This window comes from Hipposideros armiger, unplaced genomic scaffold, assembly GCF_001890085.2.
Source record: "Hipposideros armiger isolate ML-2016 unplaced genomic scaffold, ASM189008v1 scaffold_23, whole genome shotgun sequence".
NCBI lineage: Eukaryota > Metazoa > Chordata > Mammalia > Chiroptera > Hipposideridae > Hipposideros > Hipposideros armiger.
Window position 1 is genome coordinate 7,046,893 of NW_017731373.1, and position 17,350 is coordinate 7,064,242.

At 34.9% G+C, this 17,350-nt stretch overlaps 1 protein-coding gene across 1 annotated transcript in view; it reads left to right on the forward strand.

Annotated features, from left to right (window-relative positions):
* The window catches only part of CYP20A1 (cytochrome P450 family 20 subfamily A member 1), a 55,185-nt gene that overhangs the window by 27,972 nt on the left and 9,863 nt on the right, over positions 1–17,350 (forward strand). The window contains exons 6-11 of the mRNA XM_019635742.1: positions 960–1,038; positions 3,350–3,465; positions 4,420–4,474; positions 7,404–7,524; positions 10,958–11,069; positions 12,255–12,319. Coding sequence (XP_019491287.1) covers positions 960–1,038; positions 3,350–3,465; positions 4,420–4,474; positions 7,404–7,524; positions 10,958–11,069; positions 12,255–12,319 — 548 coding nt within the window. The remainder of the gene's footprint in view (positions 1–959; positions 1,039–3,349; positions 3,466–4,419; positions 4,475–7,403; positions 7,525–10,957; positions 11,070–12,254; positions 12,320–17,350) is intronic.

The window sequence follows — 17,350 nt, forward strand, 5'->3', positions numbered from 1 at the left end:
ATCATTGTGCTCTTCCTGGGCAAGGCAGATCAGTCACCAGCTTCTGGACAGCCTTTCACTGTGGCCGCTGGCCGCTCTCGCTGGCTGCTGGCTACACACTGTAGCCCATGGCAACCCACTGCAGCAGGGGCTGCAGCCAACGCCGTAGCCTGCGACTCGTGGCTGCCCAGCTCCAGGTTGAGCTGTTGTTTACCATCTTAGCTGTAGAGGACGCAGTGTCACTGGCCCTCATGTGGGATCCGAACTGGGGCTCTGCTGCTCAGAGCTGGCGTCCCAAGCCAGTTCTTAACCAAGCGCCACTAGGCCAGCCCATTAATACTTTTTCAAATATTTAGCATTGATTAATAAATTCCCCATGTTTCACAAGTTTTGAATTATTAACAAGTTAAAGTTTTTTTAGGGGCTAATTAGCCAATTTTGAAATTATTGGATGCCTATTCCTTAGTTTACTGTCTTCCAAACTTTAGACTAATTTTTAACCTTTTTCTGGATCTCAGTTAATGCTTATCAGTATTGCAGGTAAAGTAAAAATTGGAATTCCCAGTGAATTCACTATGAATTTTATTTATCCACTGGTGCCATTATAATAAAAAATTGAGAATTGACTCTGTGGCCACGTTCCTTTCCTCCCATTCCTACTTCTTTTAAAGAAAAGGAACTTTTGACTTTCCATTTATAATTAGTTTGAAAGTGCCTTGACGGAAATTATTAAAATATATTTGTGCCCTATTCTCAGAGACTAGGGAGTAAATGATTATGTAGCTCACTTAAAGTAGGAGCTTAATTATCAGATCTGTTGGTGAGACAGGAGTTCCTCAATTATTTGCTTTGATTGCTTTTAGAAAACCTACTTTATTATCTAATAAGTAGGTTTTAGAAAACCTACTTTATTATCTAATAAGTAGGTTTTATTTAGAAAACCTACTTATTAGATAACAGGTATGTTTTCCTATTTTCAGGTTTGGTCTGAGATTGGGAAAGGCTTTCTAGATGGATCACTTGATAAAAGTACAACTCGGAAAAGACAATATGAAGATGGTAAGTTTTGCCATTTTTAATTTTTAGTAAGGACAAAAGGATATGTGCCCCAATTTTAATTGGGTTATCTCTGAATAATGAGGTTATAGTTCATGTGTGTTTTCTTTCTTTGTTATTTTCCTACATTTCCTATAATGAAAGTTTTTCTTAAACAAAAAAGTGGAAAAGTAGTGAATTAGTATAGTGGAACTCTAGCACTCACTGCAGAATGAGAATGCTGTAGAGCTGGGATAGCCTACAAGTTACTGGAAAGTATACAGATACAATCCTCGGAAGGCAATTTGATGGTACACATTAAGAGCTGTAAATAGTGGATGAAATTATCTAAAAGAAGAAAACATTCATGAATATTTCTATTCATGTTATTTCTGCAAGTAGAAAACCAGAAACAATCTAAGTGTCCAACAATATAGGAATTGCTAAGGAAATAATATCAACATGATTAAATCGTCTATAGATATTTGTAAAAAATATTTGTAAATATTTAGTGAGGATCTATAATAGCCTGGTATTTTTTGGGATGGTTGGCAGGTGTCAATAAACAAAAGAAACAAAAATTCCTGTCTTTGTGGCAGCACATTCTAGTGAGAAGAGGCAGATGATAATCTAAATAAGTAAACTGAATAGTGTGTTAAAAGATGAAAAATGCCATGGAGAAAATTAAATCAGGAAGGTGGGTAGGGAGTGCTCGGGTGGGGAGATTACAGTTTTAAGTAAGTTTATTAGGAAAGGCCTCACCAAGATTAGGTGACTTTTGAGCCAGCGCTTGCAACAGATAAGGCAACCAGTCATTGCAGATCATGTGGACATCCTCATGTCCAAGGGAAGACTATTCCATGTAAAGGAAAACTAATTGCAAAGTCCTTGAGGTGGGATTCTTTCTGGTGTATTTGACGTGTAACGGAGCTGTATGGCTGGAGCGAAGTGAATATGAGACCAAAAAGATTGGGAGGCGGGGCAGATTTTGTCTGGTTTATAGATTATTGTATGACTAGGCTGTTACTATGAGGTAGGAAGGCACTGGAAATGTTTTGAGCAGAGTTATGATCTGAGTTATGTTTTTAAAGGATCACTCTGGCTGCTTTGAGAAGTTATAGGGGCCCAGAACAGAAGCAGGGAGACTACTTAGAGGGCTATTGCAATGAACCAGGCAAGAGAAATAATGTGGCTTGGACTAGGGTGCAGGCCCAGAAAATATAAAATGAAAAAAAATGTAAGGGAGAAAATTCTGTATTTTGAAGCTAGAACCACCAATATTGGCTTACAGATTAGATGTGTGGTATAAGAGAGGAGACGCCAAGATCTGAGTAATTGGAAAATGAAGTTATTATGAAATAAGATGGGGAAGACTAGGACGATCCACCTTTGGGGGGAAAGATCAAGAGTTCAGTTTTGGATATGTTATGTTTAATATGCTTCAGACATCCAAGTGGCGATGCTGAGGGGGTTGTTAGATATATGAGTCTGGAGTTTAGGGGAAAGAGGTACCCTGACTGGAAATATAAATTTGGGAGTGTTAAGTACACAGGTTGTATATAAAGCCTTGAGACTGACTGGTGGTCACCAAGCAAATAAATATAAACAGAAAAAGTGGTCCAAAAACTTAAATCTTGACCATGGACATTCTGTAATTTAAAAATTTGAGAGATGAGAAGGAATCAACAAAGGAGACTGAGAATGAGCAGGCAGTAAAGTGGGAGAAAAGTGTGAAGTCCAGGGGGGTATGGAATCCTGGGAGCAAAAGGAAAAAGTGTTTCCTGGAGAGCAAGTAATCAACATCATCAAATTCTATGATAGGTCAAGTAAGATGGGGACAGAGAAATAATCTTTGGATAATTTTATTGGCTGTTTGATATCAGTTATTTATCTTTTAGGTTTCAGAAATTTACTTTTCTGATTATTTCACATCTTTTCTGTCCATAAAGGAGTGATACCTGATTTGGAAAAAGAATGAAGTTAAGAGGACAGAATTTAGAAGGAAGGTGGATATCAGGGGAGAGGTTACATGTGTAGAGGCCTCTAAGGTGTTGGCATTGTTCTACTTCTTGAGCTGGGTGGTAATATTATGGGTGTTTGCTTTATAGTTATTCCTTAGATTATGCGTATATGTTTTATGTACTCTTTTTGTATGTATGTAAAATTTAGCAAAAAGAAGGAAAACAAAGTAGAGTTTAAACATAAATTAGCTTTTTAAAAATTGTTGGTTAATACCCTTACCTTTGAAAATTTTATTCTGCAATAGTAACATTGTATACTTAAAAAGTTCAGTTTTTACAAGTGTTTATATTCTAAAATCTTTTTTTTTTCTAAGCCCTTATGGAACTGGAATCTACTTTAAAGAAAATCATAAAAGAACGAAAAGGAAGGAACTTCAGTCAACATATTTTCATTGACTCGTTAGTACAGGGGAACCTCAATGACCAACAGGTGATGTAATTACTAAATATTTATTAAATAAAAGATAATCACACTTGTATAGAGTGTGTTTTTTATTCACTTTAATCCAGATGCCCTTCTAGAATTCAATGGCTTTTTTCTCTTTTATTGTATATCATCCATAAATAGCATAAATATTTAGTCTCCTATTATTTAACTCTTTGAATCAGCTGTATATTATTTAATGTTTGGTAAGCAAATATTAAGCCAAATTCTCTGATCTTAAAATGGGAGGATTTATATCAGCCTGTATCGATTAAGGTGCTCTACCTGCATGACCAGGTATGGCAGCTTGGCTTGTTCCCAGTGTGCGTGTATTATCCCCAGCACACCAGTGTTTGTAGTGGTGTCAGGCAAAGGATAAGAGTGGAGCCATTATTGCCACACCTGTTTATTGTAGGAATCTTCAACCCCATTCTACACGTTAGTCCTCATAGACAAGTGGCTTTCTGGGTGTGTGTGGGTGCAGAAATTGAATCAGGCTCCAAGGACAGTGTGAGGTTCTTCATTGTTCCAGAGGCTTCATTGCTGCACCAGATCAAGCCAGAAAGAGAGGACTGAACCAGTTTGTTTGCAAAAATGTATCATGAGATAGTAATATTACAGATAAATGTTTACTGCATCAAAAAGGCACTGCAGTATTTAGGTTGATTTATGTATGTACAAATATATTGGGTTGTCGGAAAAGTCATGACGTATTTTTTCTGTTTTTCGTTGCAAAAATGCGTCATGACTTTTCCAACAACCCAATATATATATATATAATATATATATATATTATATATATATATATAATATATATATATGTGTGTGTGTGTGTGTGTGTGTTTATATATGTATATATATATTTTTTTAAGTGAAAACATTGTAAAGAAATAATATACTGTTCTCCTTTCCTTGACCCTAATTCTATATGTTATTTCTAAACTTAGTTTTGTTTTCTAGATCCTAGAGGACAGCATGATATTTTCTCTGGCCAGTTGCATAATAACTGCAAAATGTAAGTATAAGTTGATTCCTTTTTGAGCTAGATTACAAAATGTACAAGGGTAAAGAAAGGTATTCTGAAATGAAGGAAATGCTGTTTACAAGACCTCTATAATTTCCCTTCCCTCTTTGTTTTTATTCTTGTTTGAAAGGCTTCATTCACACATGTACCTTTATTTTTCACCCCAGGTGTTCTATGCCACCTCTGAACATTGCCATAAAATTTTTGACACATTTTATGGATTGTGAATTCTAGTTAGTGCCTTTAAAGTGAACTGCTATTGACACCTTTCCAGCCGGAACAGTGAGCTTTTCAATTTCCTGCTGAGGCTTTTCACTTTAACTCCAATCCACTGCTATTATTAAGGTCTACCAAAAGAAGAGATAGGCCACAGAAATCACGATTTAAAAGAACTCTTCTTTTGGTGGAATTGAAGGTGATTTTTATTTAAAATTCTAAAATATATGATATGTTTCTAAGTTTCCTTACTGGTTTTTAGTTTAGCAGTATACCAGTCATTCATACAGTATTTGGAATAGTTTGTGTGTATCTATAAAAATATACTAACATAAAATGCTAAAGGAAGTATTAAAACAGTTTCAAACCTAAAAAAAATTATGTTCTTTTGAAGGATTTCATTTACAACTCTTTCTGTTTAAGGAAATATTCTTATAAACGATGAGTACAAATGTAAACTTCCCATAAATTTTTTTTCTTTGTAAAATTTTTGACATCTAGAGATGTCCAAATATTATAGACTAAATGGAATTTAGGTAAGCATGTGTCAAAAATAATGTATTGAACCTTTTTAAAAATGCTTGTTTTAAAATTTTGTTACATTAAAATAACTTTTTGTTAAAGACCTTCAAAAACATCTGAGTCATTTGTACTCACAAAAAGTGATCATTTCCAAGTTTGAGTTAATATTTTAATCTTACTTACATTTTTGGGAGGAATTTTTAGAGTATTGCTATTTCTTCGCATGTGGGTTGGTTATTTTTTAAGTCACCTCTGAAGTTTTTGAGAGGCAAGATAGGCAGGAAACCTTAATTAAAATTCTTTCTTGTTAGCCTTGAACAAGATACTTACCTCTGCATTTTCTCCCTTTCTAAAATAAGGGTTTAGCTTTAGATAACCTCCAAGGTATCTTTCAATTATAAAATTGTGTCTTGGTTCAGTATTGTAATTAAAAAATGTTCAGTGGCTTAAAAACCACATTTTTAAGCTATCCCCATTAAAAGTTTACTTTTAATAGAGTTCTATAAAAGAACCAATGCTTGAGAGTATTAAGCTTATATAGTTATATATATAACTATAAAAATATATATATATAACTATAAAAAATATATAACTATAAAATATATATATATACATACATATATATATATATATATTTTTTTTATTATTATTATTATTTTTTTTAATCTGAGCCATCCTGCCTCCTGTTGGCAGCTCAGCTTGGGCCGGGATTCGTACCACTGTTGCTCGGAGCTCACACTCTTGAGCGAACTCTTAACCAACTGAGACACTCAACCGGCCTTATATAGTTATATTTTAAGTAATAATATAGTCAAGCAGGATATACGAGTTCTACTGTATTCAATTTTTTGTGCTAAATCTTTCAATATTGTATATTATTGTGCATTGTAAAATTGCATACATACACATATTGTACACTGTCTGCACAAGTTTTCATGTGACTTGTGAAATAGAAAGAAATGGAAATTATACAGTTCACTCAAAAGTCATAATAAAGAAGCATACATAGGCAAAAGTTAAGGACAGGCAGTTAACTCATCATGCTTTTTTTGAACTCTACATGTGAGTAAATTATCAAAATAATTGAGTATGAGGTACCTATTGATTTTATTTGATAATATTTAGTGCAGAAAGTGAATTAAGTCTTTTCCAGGCATAGGAATTAGATAATATGTAAATTAAGCAAACATTAAAAACAATTAACTTTGAGACAAATTTAAGTCAGCCTTTAGCTCAGGAAAGATAATAAGTAGAGGTAGAAATTAGTAAATGTGTTTTTAAAAGTATTTGACATGGAGAAAGTAGAACTATATATAGAGTCATCTCAAGCATAATTTAGGGAAAGAGGTACTATATGTCTGGATGGTTGTTCTTTGAGTAGTTGTAATCCCAGTGGATTACTAAAGGGAATATAACTCTTTTCTCTGTTTTATGTTCATTATGTCATTTTCTTACCTTTTCATTTCCACAGTGAATATAACCTATAAGCCATTTTAACCAAAAGTAAGCCATAAGATAATTTTTCAATTTTGGCATTCATCAAAATAATTGGTATTTGTTAGAAGTTTAGATACTGCACCCCACCCTAAACCTACTGAATCAGAATCTGAGGATGTGAGGTTGTGCCATCAACCAACTCACAGGTGATTTTTGAGAACCACTGTCCTAAGCAATAACCAGTTTTAGTTCTTGAGCCAGTGTATCTACCATTGCAAGTAAAAATTTAAAATATTGATTTACAGGTAAATCTCCTGCTACTTTGATTTGTATGAATCATTTCTTCAGGGCTCCTGAGTGTTTTGATTTTACATGGTTGAGTGAACCAGACAGTCTATCAAAGTTATCAACATTTAACACTCCCCCAGATATGAAATTTATTTATTATCATCATTATTTTACCTAAGGTAAATGCATTTAATGGCTTTAATTACTTGCCAATTTTAAGAAAGAAATCTTCCAGATTGCAATATCTCTTTTGGGGAGTACTCTGTAAATATTTATGTTCTGTTCAATGAAGCACAAATCCTGTGAACAACCTTGTTTTATTTTTTGGTAGCATTTATGTATCTTCTATATCAGAAAAAAAGGAAAATACCAAAAAAAAAAAAAAGTAAGTTTTTTATTCTGTACCCAAACTATGAATTAGCTATTTTCATTGTTATTAATATAAATTTTCACTTAGTGTGCACCTGGGCAATCTGTTTTTTAACCACCTCTGAAGAAGTGCAGAAAAACCTGTATCAAGAGATAGACCAAGTTTTTGGGAAGGGTCCTGTTACTCCAGAGAAAATTGATCAGCTCAGGTAAGAACACCATGAAAGGAAGAGGAGGTCATTTAAAGGTACCTTTGAGCTGGTTTCACTATCTAATTTAAAGTTAATGCTAATCTCTAGGAAAGCTATAGATCTCTATAGGACTTAAAATGTTTACCAACAGATTTTAATAGATAATTTAATATACTTTTAAAAATCATAACGTAGTTCTGGGAAAGCTTTACATTAATCTGCCTGTATAAAATAATATCAGCGATGTCAAGTAAGTGGAACATTCATACTTTGTTGGTGGGAATGGAAAATGGCACAGTCCTATAGGAAAACAGTGTGGCAGAATCTATAAACATACACTTTACCTTATGACCCAGCAATTCTGCTCCTAGGCTTTCACCCAAGAGAAGTGAAAACAAATGTTCACAGAGACACCTGTATGCAAATGTTCATAGCAATATTATTTATAATAGCAAAAAACTGGAAGCAGTCCCAGTGTTCATCAGTTGGTGAATAAACAAATTGTATTATATCTGTGCCTTGGAATATTACCAAGTAATAAAAAGTGACAAGATCAATACACATAACAACATAGATAAATCTCATTATGCTAAGTAAAAGAAGTCAAACACAAAGATTGCCTACAGTATGATTTCATTTAGGTGAAATTCTAGAAAGGGCAAAACTGTTGCGATAGAAAGCAGATCAGTGTTTGTCTGGGGCCAGTAATGTGGAGGGGATCAACTGAAAAAGGGCAAGAGTAAAGGTTTTAGGGTGAGGGGACTGTTCTAGTCTTGCTTGTGGTTGTGGTTACACAGTTGTATATAATTACTAAAATTCATAAAATTATACAGCTAAAATAGAGGATTTTTATTTTAATATGTAAATAATGACTTTAAAAGATTTTTTTAAATAGCAGTTGTGACTGCTTAGGCACTTGGAAGTCTGTGACTGGGTAGCAAACAACCCTGTCTTGCAACATCTTTCAACTATAGAAGAGAAGATAGGGATATAGCCATTGGAAAGAACTCGAAGCCATGGGTTTCACAGGGAGGATTTTGTTACAGATTCTTCAAAATGTTGGAACTTTTATTTATTACATTGAATATAACTATTTTTAATTTTAAAAGTAATACATACTTGCCTTTTGAACTTTTTATAATACAGAAATATATGAAGTAGAAGGTCCTTTGTAAATATTTCCTTAAGGGATAATAACAATTGTTGACTATTTTATTATTTTCCCAGATTTTTCTATGCATATATGCATACGTATTTAAAGCAAAAAATTGAAAACATTTAAAAATATAAAACACGTAACTCTTATGTAAATTCCATTTTTTCTCTATTCTGTGAACAGTATTCTTATATGCAATAACTCCACCACAGCCTATCAGTGATCAAGTTCTGTTGATTCTACTTTCCAAACAACTTTTAGTTGGAAGTTTAGTTTAGCTCTTTCCAGTGCACCCACTCCATCCAGACCACCATCAGCTTATCTGGGATATTTCAACAGTCTTGGATGTTGCTCCCCTCTAGTCCTTTCTCCAAATTGCTGCTGGAGCCTGTGACTGCACACTGTACTCACTTTAGATGCTTTAAAAATACAGACAACCTGGGACCAATCCTAAACCAACAATCTTTGGGCATGAGAGGTTTTCAAAAGCTTCTCAAATGATTCTAATGTGTAGCCAAAGTTGAGAATTGCTGTGCTAGTGATCTTGATTTATCTGGGGAGTCACATCTCATCAGATGACTTCCCAATTTAAAATCCTTCAGCGACTCTGGTTGGCCTTAAAGTAAAATTTAAACTCACTAACATCATTGATGAGGCATTTCAAGAGCTAAGCCTTGCATCCCTTTCCCACCTTACCTCTTATTACTTGTGTCTCTCTATACTCTTGGATTCAACTATACTGAAATTCTTTTGTTTCATCAAAGGTACAGCAGCACTTTTTCTTACCTTCTGGCTTTTGCAGACTATTTCTTTGTCTAGATTCTCTCGTCTTCTTTCCTGTAGCTAAATCCTGTTTTTGTTTTTGTTTTCTGCAGGTCTCAGCCTAAGTGTTCATTTTTCTGCATAGTCCTTTCTCTAGTTAGGTGCTCCTGTTATGTGTTCCCTACTACCATCAACTTTCTTTATCATAAAAGTTAATGTGCTTCTTTAATTGTTCATTCTTGATGTCCCTTCTTTTCTCTCTTCCCCTGTCAACTAGACTTTGAATTCCTTTGAGGGTATCTGTCTTGTTCACTGTTGTAGCTGAGTATTTATACAGTGCTTCTAATGTAGTAGGTACCCAGTAAATATTTGTTCTAAGAGGAAAGGAAGGAAGTTTCTTCTTTTGTTTTTAAATATTAAAACAATCAACATTCATATGCTTACATCTTTGCTAATATTTCCAGTTCCTATTACTAAGGTCCTAGAAATGAGACTATCATGTAAGGATTTAGGCAGTAGTATAGGGGCTGTGAAGTAAGACATATCTGGATTTGAATCGTGTCAATACTACTTACCTGCTGTATGATCTTAAACAATTGCTTCATTTTTAAATCTGTAAAATTAAAATAGTAATAGGATCCATGAGGTTCTTATAAGGATTAAAAGAGATACTGCACAGAAACTATTTAACAGAACTGTCTGTGACAAGATTTCAATGCATTTTAGTTTTATTCTTATTGTGATGCACACTTAATATTCTTACACTATATATATATTGTTAAGTTACTCTTCAGAAAGGTTATACAAATTTATACTTACATCCATTGACTATGAGTGTCTTTTTTTCCCACTTTTTATTAGTATTGTCTATTATCATTCTTTTTCATCTTTGCTAATCTGGCAAGTAAAAAATAATTGCTTTGATTGGCAATCTTTCCATTATTAATGAGGTTGAGTATCATTTCATAAGTTTTCAGGCCATTTGTGTTTATTTTGTCAATTGCTTTTTTATATTCTATGCCTATATATATCTTTTGGGGTATTGATTATTTTAATTATGGATTTTTAAAGAGCTTTTATACATTAAAGATATATTTGCTATAAATATTTTTCCAAGTTGTCTTTTAATTTTACTTACGATAATTGAAAATATGTAAAAAAAAATTTTCCATGGTCAGATTATTTCTACTTTTCTTTATGGTTTCTGTCATATCAGTATTTTTATAATTTTTGAGTAGAAAAGTCCTTTATTAAAATTTTTAAAAATAAAGGACTGTACTTAAAAATTATAAAAATATTGTTTTGAGTTTCCTTCTGGTACTTTTAAAGGTGTTTTTATTTGCTTAACTCTTTCCCCACCTGGACTTTATATATTTTTAATATGGAATTTATATCTTCAAGCAAAAAAGAATTATCATGTGACTGTTTCAAATTAGGAAGGTTATGAAAGTTGTTGAATGACACTTTAAAATGTATGTACATTTCAAACTGCCTCTCCCAAAGTAAAGATCTTCAAAACTTTTTTTTAAACAGGTATTGTCGGCAGGTGCTTTGTGAAACTGTTCGAACTGCCAAACTGACACCAGTTTCTGCCAGGCTTCAAGATATTGAAGGAAAGGTTGACAAATTTATTATTCCTAGAGAGGTAGGAAACATTTAGTATACTTAAGTCATTTAGCTATTCTTTACAACTCTTTTAGTCTATATTTTAAAATTTTATTGTTTAACATGTCCAGTAAAGCTACTATTATTAAATCAAAGACACAATCATTTTAAACGACTAAAGAATATATCCTTGTTTTAAAGTTCAAACAATATAGAAGAAAAGCTCCTTTCTCTGTGGGTACTGCTGTTACTAGTTTAATATGTAGTTTTATAGATTTTTTTTGTATATGTATATTACTCTGTGTGTGCATATACACCGATATTTATGTGTACTTTAAAAACAAGTTATATGTGAAAGGTTACTCTTTATATATTGTTTTTTAATTTTCTTTTACTGAGTGTATCATGGCTGCTAGTACAACTGGTTTGATACAGATCCAACTCATTATTTTTAATGGATGCATAGTATTCTATGTAGCATAATTTATTTAAGCAATTCCCATAGATGGAAATTTAGATTGACATTTTTTTTTATTACAAATTATATGCTTGTAGAGATATTGGGTAGAGTCTTAGAAATGGAGTTTTGGGGTCAAAGACCAAATGCATGTTAAAGTTAAATTGCCATCTAAAAGGCAATTCATATTATTAGCAGCAGTGTATGAGAATGCTTTTTTGCTCTGTATCCTCACCACCTCTTGATTTATGAATCTTTTACATATTTTGTGAATCTTATATGAAGGATTGTCCCATTAATTTGCCTTTTTCTAATCATTAGAGAGCTTGAGCAGCTTTTCATACAGATACTAACAGTTTGTATTTCTTTTTTTGTGAATTATCTGCTTGTAACTCACTCTTCTTTCTAGTGAGCTTCTATGTCTTTTTGTAAATTATATATGCCACCTTTCAGTTATATGGCAAATATTTTTTTCTTCTATTATTTATCTTTTACTGGTGCTTGCGGTATGTTTTGTTTTGTTTTTGCTGGATGCAGTTTTAAAACTTTCATATAGTTAAATCTGTTATCACATTGTGGCTTCCAGATTGTGACATGCTTAGGGATACCTTCCCCACTATAAGATCACCAAGATAATGGCTTGTGTTATCTTATTTTATATTTTTATTTTGCATTCATTATATTAAAAGAACATTGATGAATTGGCTTTCTGGGAGTCATTTTGTCTCTGTTAGGCCTTGACTAACTAGAGTCATTTTTTTTCCACAGACCCTTGTCCTTTATGCCCTCGGTGTGGTACTTCAGGATCCCAGTACTTGGCCATCACCGTATAAGTATGAAATATCTGTCATTGTCATTGTGATTATTGATTTTTATGTGTTTGCATGTTTTGTGTTCCTTTTCTAAGTTTTGAGGAGAAAATTCAGTATGTGACAAATGATAAAACAAAAGAAAGCCACTGACTTCCCTTTATATATTCTGCTCACTACTGTTTCTTTTACAAATCTTCTGTCTGCTACTCTTTGTCTCTCCTCTCACCACTTTTATCCTAAGATCTTTTTAATTACCTGATCTCTACAAGTATCTTTTTTTTTTTAAGATTTTATTGGGGGAGGGGAACAGTGTTGGGTAATCGGGGAAGGGGAACAGACAAGTTGCTGTCATTTTGTTTTTCAGTCTAGTTGTGTAGGACGTTGCTTCACTGGTCCATGTTGGTATTATCATTGTGCTCTTCCTGGGTGAGGCAGATAGGTCGGGCAGCTCTTGGCAGCTCATGCAGGCTGCCAACTGCTCACGCTGGCCGCCAGCCACTCACGGTAGCTTTATGGCAGCCCACTGCAGCAAGAGCTGCAGCCTACGCCATCGCCAGTGACTCACGGAAGCCCAGCTCCAGGTCGAGCTGTTGTTCACCATCTTAGCTGTAGAGGGCAGTGTCACTGGCCCTCGTGGGATCTGAACCGGGGCCCTACTGCTCAGAGCTGGTGTCCCAAGCCAGCTCTTAACCAACGTGCCACTCGGCTGGCCCTCTACAACTATCTTTTAATTTCAGTGGAATTTTGGAATTCATTTTTGGTTAAGTGGGTATTACTTATGCAGTTTCTTTGTTTTTCTGCTATTGGTCTCAAATATTAAGCTCTTTAGTTGAATTCAGAAGATGGGTTTTGTGTGTATATGTGTTAAGTGTGAGAATGGCAAGGCAGGGGGAAGGAAGTTGAAGAACAGAGCTGCTTTTGTTTGCCTCCTAGATAGGCATGTAGTAAAATCTGCCTTAAGGAAATGGGTTAAGATTGATTGTCCTGGAAGAAGGATATATATTCAGTTGATTGGGGGTAAAGCAGCTGTGTGAAACGCAGGGGGATAGGGTTGGTGGCATGGTTGAAGTACTAGGAAACCTACTTCTGGAGGATAAGAATGGGGCATATTAAGTGTTCCTATCATTTTAGATTTTAATATTATAATGATATTAAAAGAAAGCTATTAAGAAATGAAATAGCAATCCTTCAAAATATGCTATAAGTAAAATTAAATAAATTTTATATTCTAAGTGGCTTTTATAGCAAAATTAAAGATATACATTTGTTGAAAGTTTATGCTCATAATTAAAAAAAAAAACACCTAAATTTCAAATTTTAAAATCTTCTTCAAAATTCTCATGTTGAAAAATGCCAAGTTTTTGATAAATTTTAATGAAAAATATAAGAACTTTGCTGGAACTTTTGACCCTATTTTTATCATTAAAACACTCAGAGGCTCTAGGTTACAAATTGAAAATACTGAAAGGAATATATGCCAAAATGTGGAAATCACTTTTAGGAATCAAATGTAATCAAATATAGGAAATGTTAGTAATAATGTTGTATGCTAAGGAAAAGCTTTCTGAAGTTGGGCACCTCCTTACCCATATCTTGTGGAAGGCCCAGAGATTCATTTTTGTCAGCACCTAAGATGATGCTTGAGAGACAGTTCACTCTAAAAAAATGTACTTAGGACTGGGATAGACCCATGAAGACAATTAATTACAGTTTAAATGTAATTACAAACAGAGGAGGATGAAGAGATTGACTTTTTTCACTAAACTTAATGCTCTTGAGGTCAATGTGTGTTGTTACATGTTTTTTATGGCTGACTAGTATTCTGTTGTATGGATGTACCAGAGTTTGTTCAACCTTTTACCCACCAAAGGACATTTGGGTTGTTTCTAGTATTTTGCTATTATAAATTAAGCTGCTGTGAGGATTTGTGTGCAGTTTTTGTGTGAACATAGGCTTTCATTTCTTTGAGATAAATGCCCAATAAGAGTTCAATTGCTGGGTTATATGGTTACTACTTATTTAGCTTTGCTAGAAACTGCTAGGCTATTTTTAGAGATTCTCACCAGTTGCGTTTTTTTTGAGAGATTCCTCTTCACTACAACCTCAATTATCATAATAGCGTTAACTATTACTATTTTTTTACTTTAGTACTAATAGGTATGTGGTGATACTTTATTGTGGTTTTTATATTTTCTTTTTGGATGAGTAACTGACACTAACTTATTCTTTCTATGGAAAAATGCCTAGATATGATTTATTAACCAAAAAATGCATAGAAGTCCATGATTACTGTTACAATATTGGCAGTGTTTCAGAGCAAGAAACCCTGGGTCAAATCTATGATTTAAATGTAATAATGTAAATGTTGGTTGTCAGAAAAGTCATGACGCATTTTTGCAACGAAAACAGAAAAAATACATCATGACTTTTATGACAACCCAATACTACTCTATATCAAATGATGAAATATTATCAACTTAAAAAAAACTAAACTAATATAAAATTCTTAACTGAAAAGAATGAAGACAAACACCAAAAACCTCAGTATGGACTGGGACCAAGATGGTGACAAAGCAGGTTCCTGAATTTCCCTCCTTCCACAGATACACTGAATGTATTGCTGCATAAGAGCAATTCCCTCTTAGAGAAATTCAGAAACTAGCTGAATGACTTCTACACACTGGGAAAATGAAAAAATACCCACACTGAAACGAGTAGGAAAGTCTAAGACAGACTCTTGCCATAAATTCCACCTCCAGGACAGTGCCATACAATCAGGAGTGATCCCAACTTCCAACATTTTCCTGATAATTGATGATCTGGACTACACAAGTAGTGCCCCAACTTTCAAGACTCCCATCTGAGCATTGGGCTCCCAAAACACCTAGCTCTGAAAGCCACTGGACGTGTGTTCATAAGTCCCACAGGACTGCAGCAAACAAAGAAGCAGCTCTTAATGGGGCACAATGGGAGCACAAGCACTCACCGTGCCCCGCCCCCCCATCTTCCTCCAGTCAGAGCTCAGCACAGGGGGTAAGGCAAAACGCCCATCTCTCAGGCTTTTCCTGGAAGAAAGTTGACTATACACTTGACAAGATGCTACCTGAGAGTCTACCATCTAATTAGCACACATCTAGGTACTGGCTGTGACCCTCCCCAGAGCCTTAGGGAGCCAGTGGGCACCTTTTTCCTCTTGCCCACTTCAACAATAAAACCAAGTTGCCAGTATCCCCTTTGTACACATATCTAGTGCCCCAACTTTTACAGCTGCTATCTGAGGGATGTGTCTCAAATCACCTATCTCATATAGCAAGTGGGTCTTGCATTCATAAGTCTCACAGGACTATAGCAAACAAAGAAGCAGTTAAGCAGTTAACAGGCATGGACGTACTTGCTGTGTCTAGCCCCCAAGGTTCAAAGCGGAGGGAGCAGGCAAAAATGCCCATTGCCCAGTTTTTGTCTGGAAGGGTTTGGCTGCATATCTCACAGGCTACTGGCTGAGGATCTTACCTCTAATTACCACACATCTAGGCGCTGACTGTGATCTTCCCCAGAGCTCGAAATAGCTGGTGTGCACTTCCACTGCCTTCTCTTTCTATGTTGGTCCAACAATAAAACCAACTTAGCAGTATCTCCCAGGAAGGAGCTTGTCCACACATCTAGCAGTCCAGCTTTTATGCCTGCCACCTGAGGGATAAGCCCTTATCACCTAGCTGTGATAGCCAGTGGCACTTGCATTCACAAGTCCCTCAAGACTAGCAAACAAGGAAACAGTTTTTAAATGGGTATAGGAGCACCCCCTGTGGCTATACACCTGGGGCCTGCACAGAGGGAATTAACAAAAATGCCCATCTCCCAGTTTCTCCTTGGAAGGGGTTTGACTGCAGACTTCCTCAGTCCTGCTTGACAGTCCATCTTCTAATCAGTCTGCATCTAGGTGCTGACTGGGATCCTCTCCTTTTGGACATAGGCAGGACTTGGCATATTCTCAATTACTGGGAGCCACTACAAACAAAGACAGCAGCTTGAATAATCACAAAAGTTTGAGAGGCAACCTGGAGCTCAGTCTGGGCTGATTAATGAGATTCATCTCCTACACAACACTGCTGTCAAGTCTGGACGAGGTGGCTGTTTTAGCTAATGTGAAAAAACCAGCACAGAGAGTCATGGAAAATGAAGAAACAAGAGAATATACTTCAAACAAAAGAGCAAGATAAATCTCCAAAACATATCTTAATGAAATGAATATAAGCTGTTTGCACAGTAGAGAATTCAATATAACAGTTATAATGATGCTCATAGAGGTTAGGTGAGGAATTCATGAACCAAGTGAAATTTGAACAAAGAGAGAAAATATTAAATAAGTACCACACAAATCATAGAGCTAAATATAACTGAAAAATTCAATAGAGGGATTCAACAGCAAACTAGATAAAATGGAAGAAAGGATCAGCAAACTTGAAGACAGGACAGTGGAATTCATTCAATCAAAGGAACAAACAGGAAAAGAAAAAAAAAAGTGAAGCTAGCTTAAGGGACTTATGGGCAACCATCAAGCAGACAGATATACACCCTATAGGTGTCTGAGAAGGAGGGGGGGGGAGAAGGAGAGGGAGAGGGAGAGATAGGTGCAGAGATAGCTTATTCAAAAAAATAATGACTGAAAACTTTCCTACCAGAAAATAGACATCCAGATCCAGGAAGCCTGAAGAGGACTAAAAAAGATGAATCTAAAGAGACCCACACCAAAACACATTATAATTAAATTATCAGAAGTTAAAGACAAAGAATCTTAAAGGCAGCAAGAAAAAAGCAACAGGTTATGTACAAGGGAACCCCCATAAGACTGCCAGTGGATTTTTCAGCAGAAACTTCATAGGGCAATATATTCAAAGTGCTGAAAGAAAAAATTGCCAACCAAGAATTTTCTACCTGGCAGAATTGTCCTTTGGAATTGAAGAAGATAAAGAGTTTTCTAGACAAACAAAAGCAAAAATGTTAAAGGGAGTTCTTCAAGGTGAAGTGAAAGGATGTAATTAGTAACATGAAAAC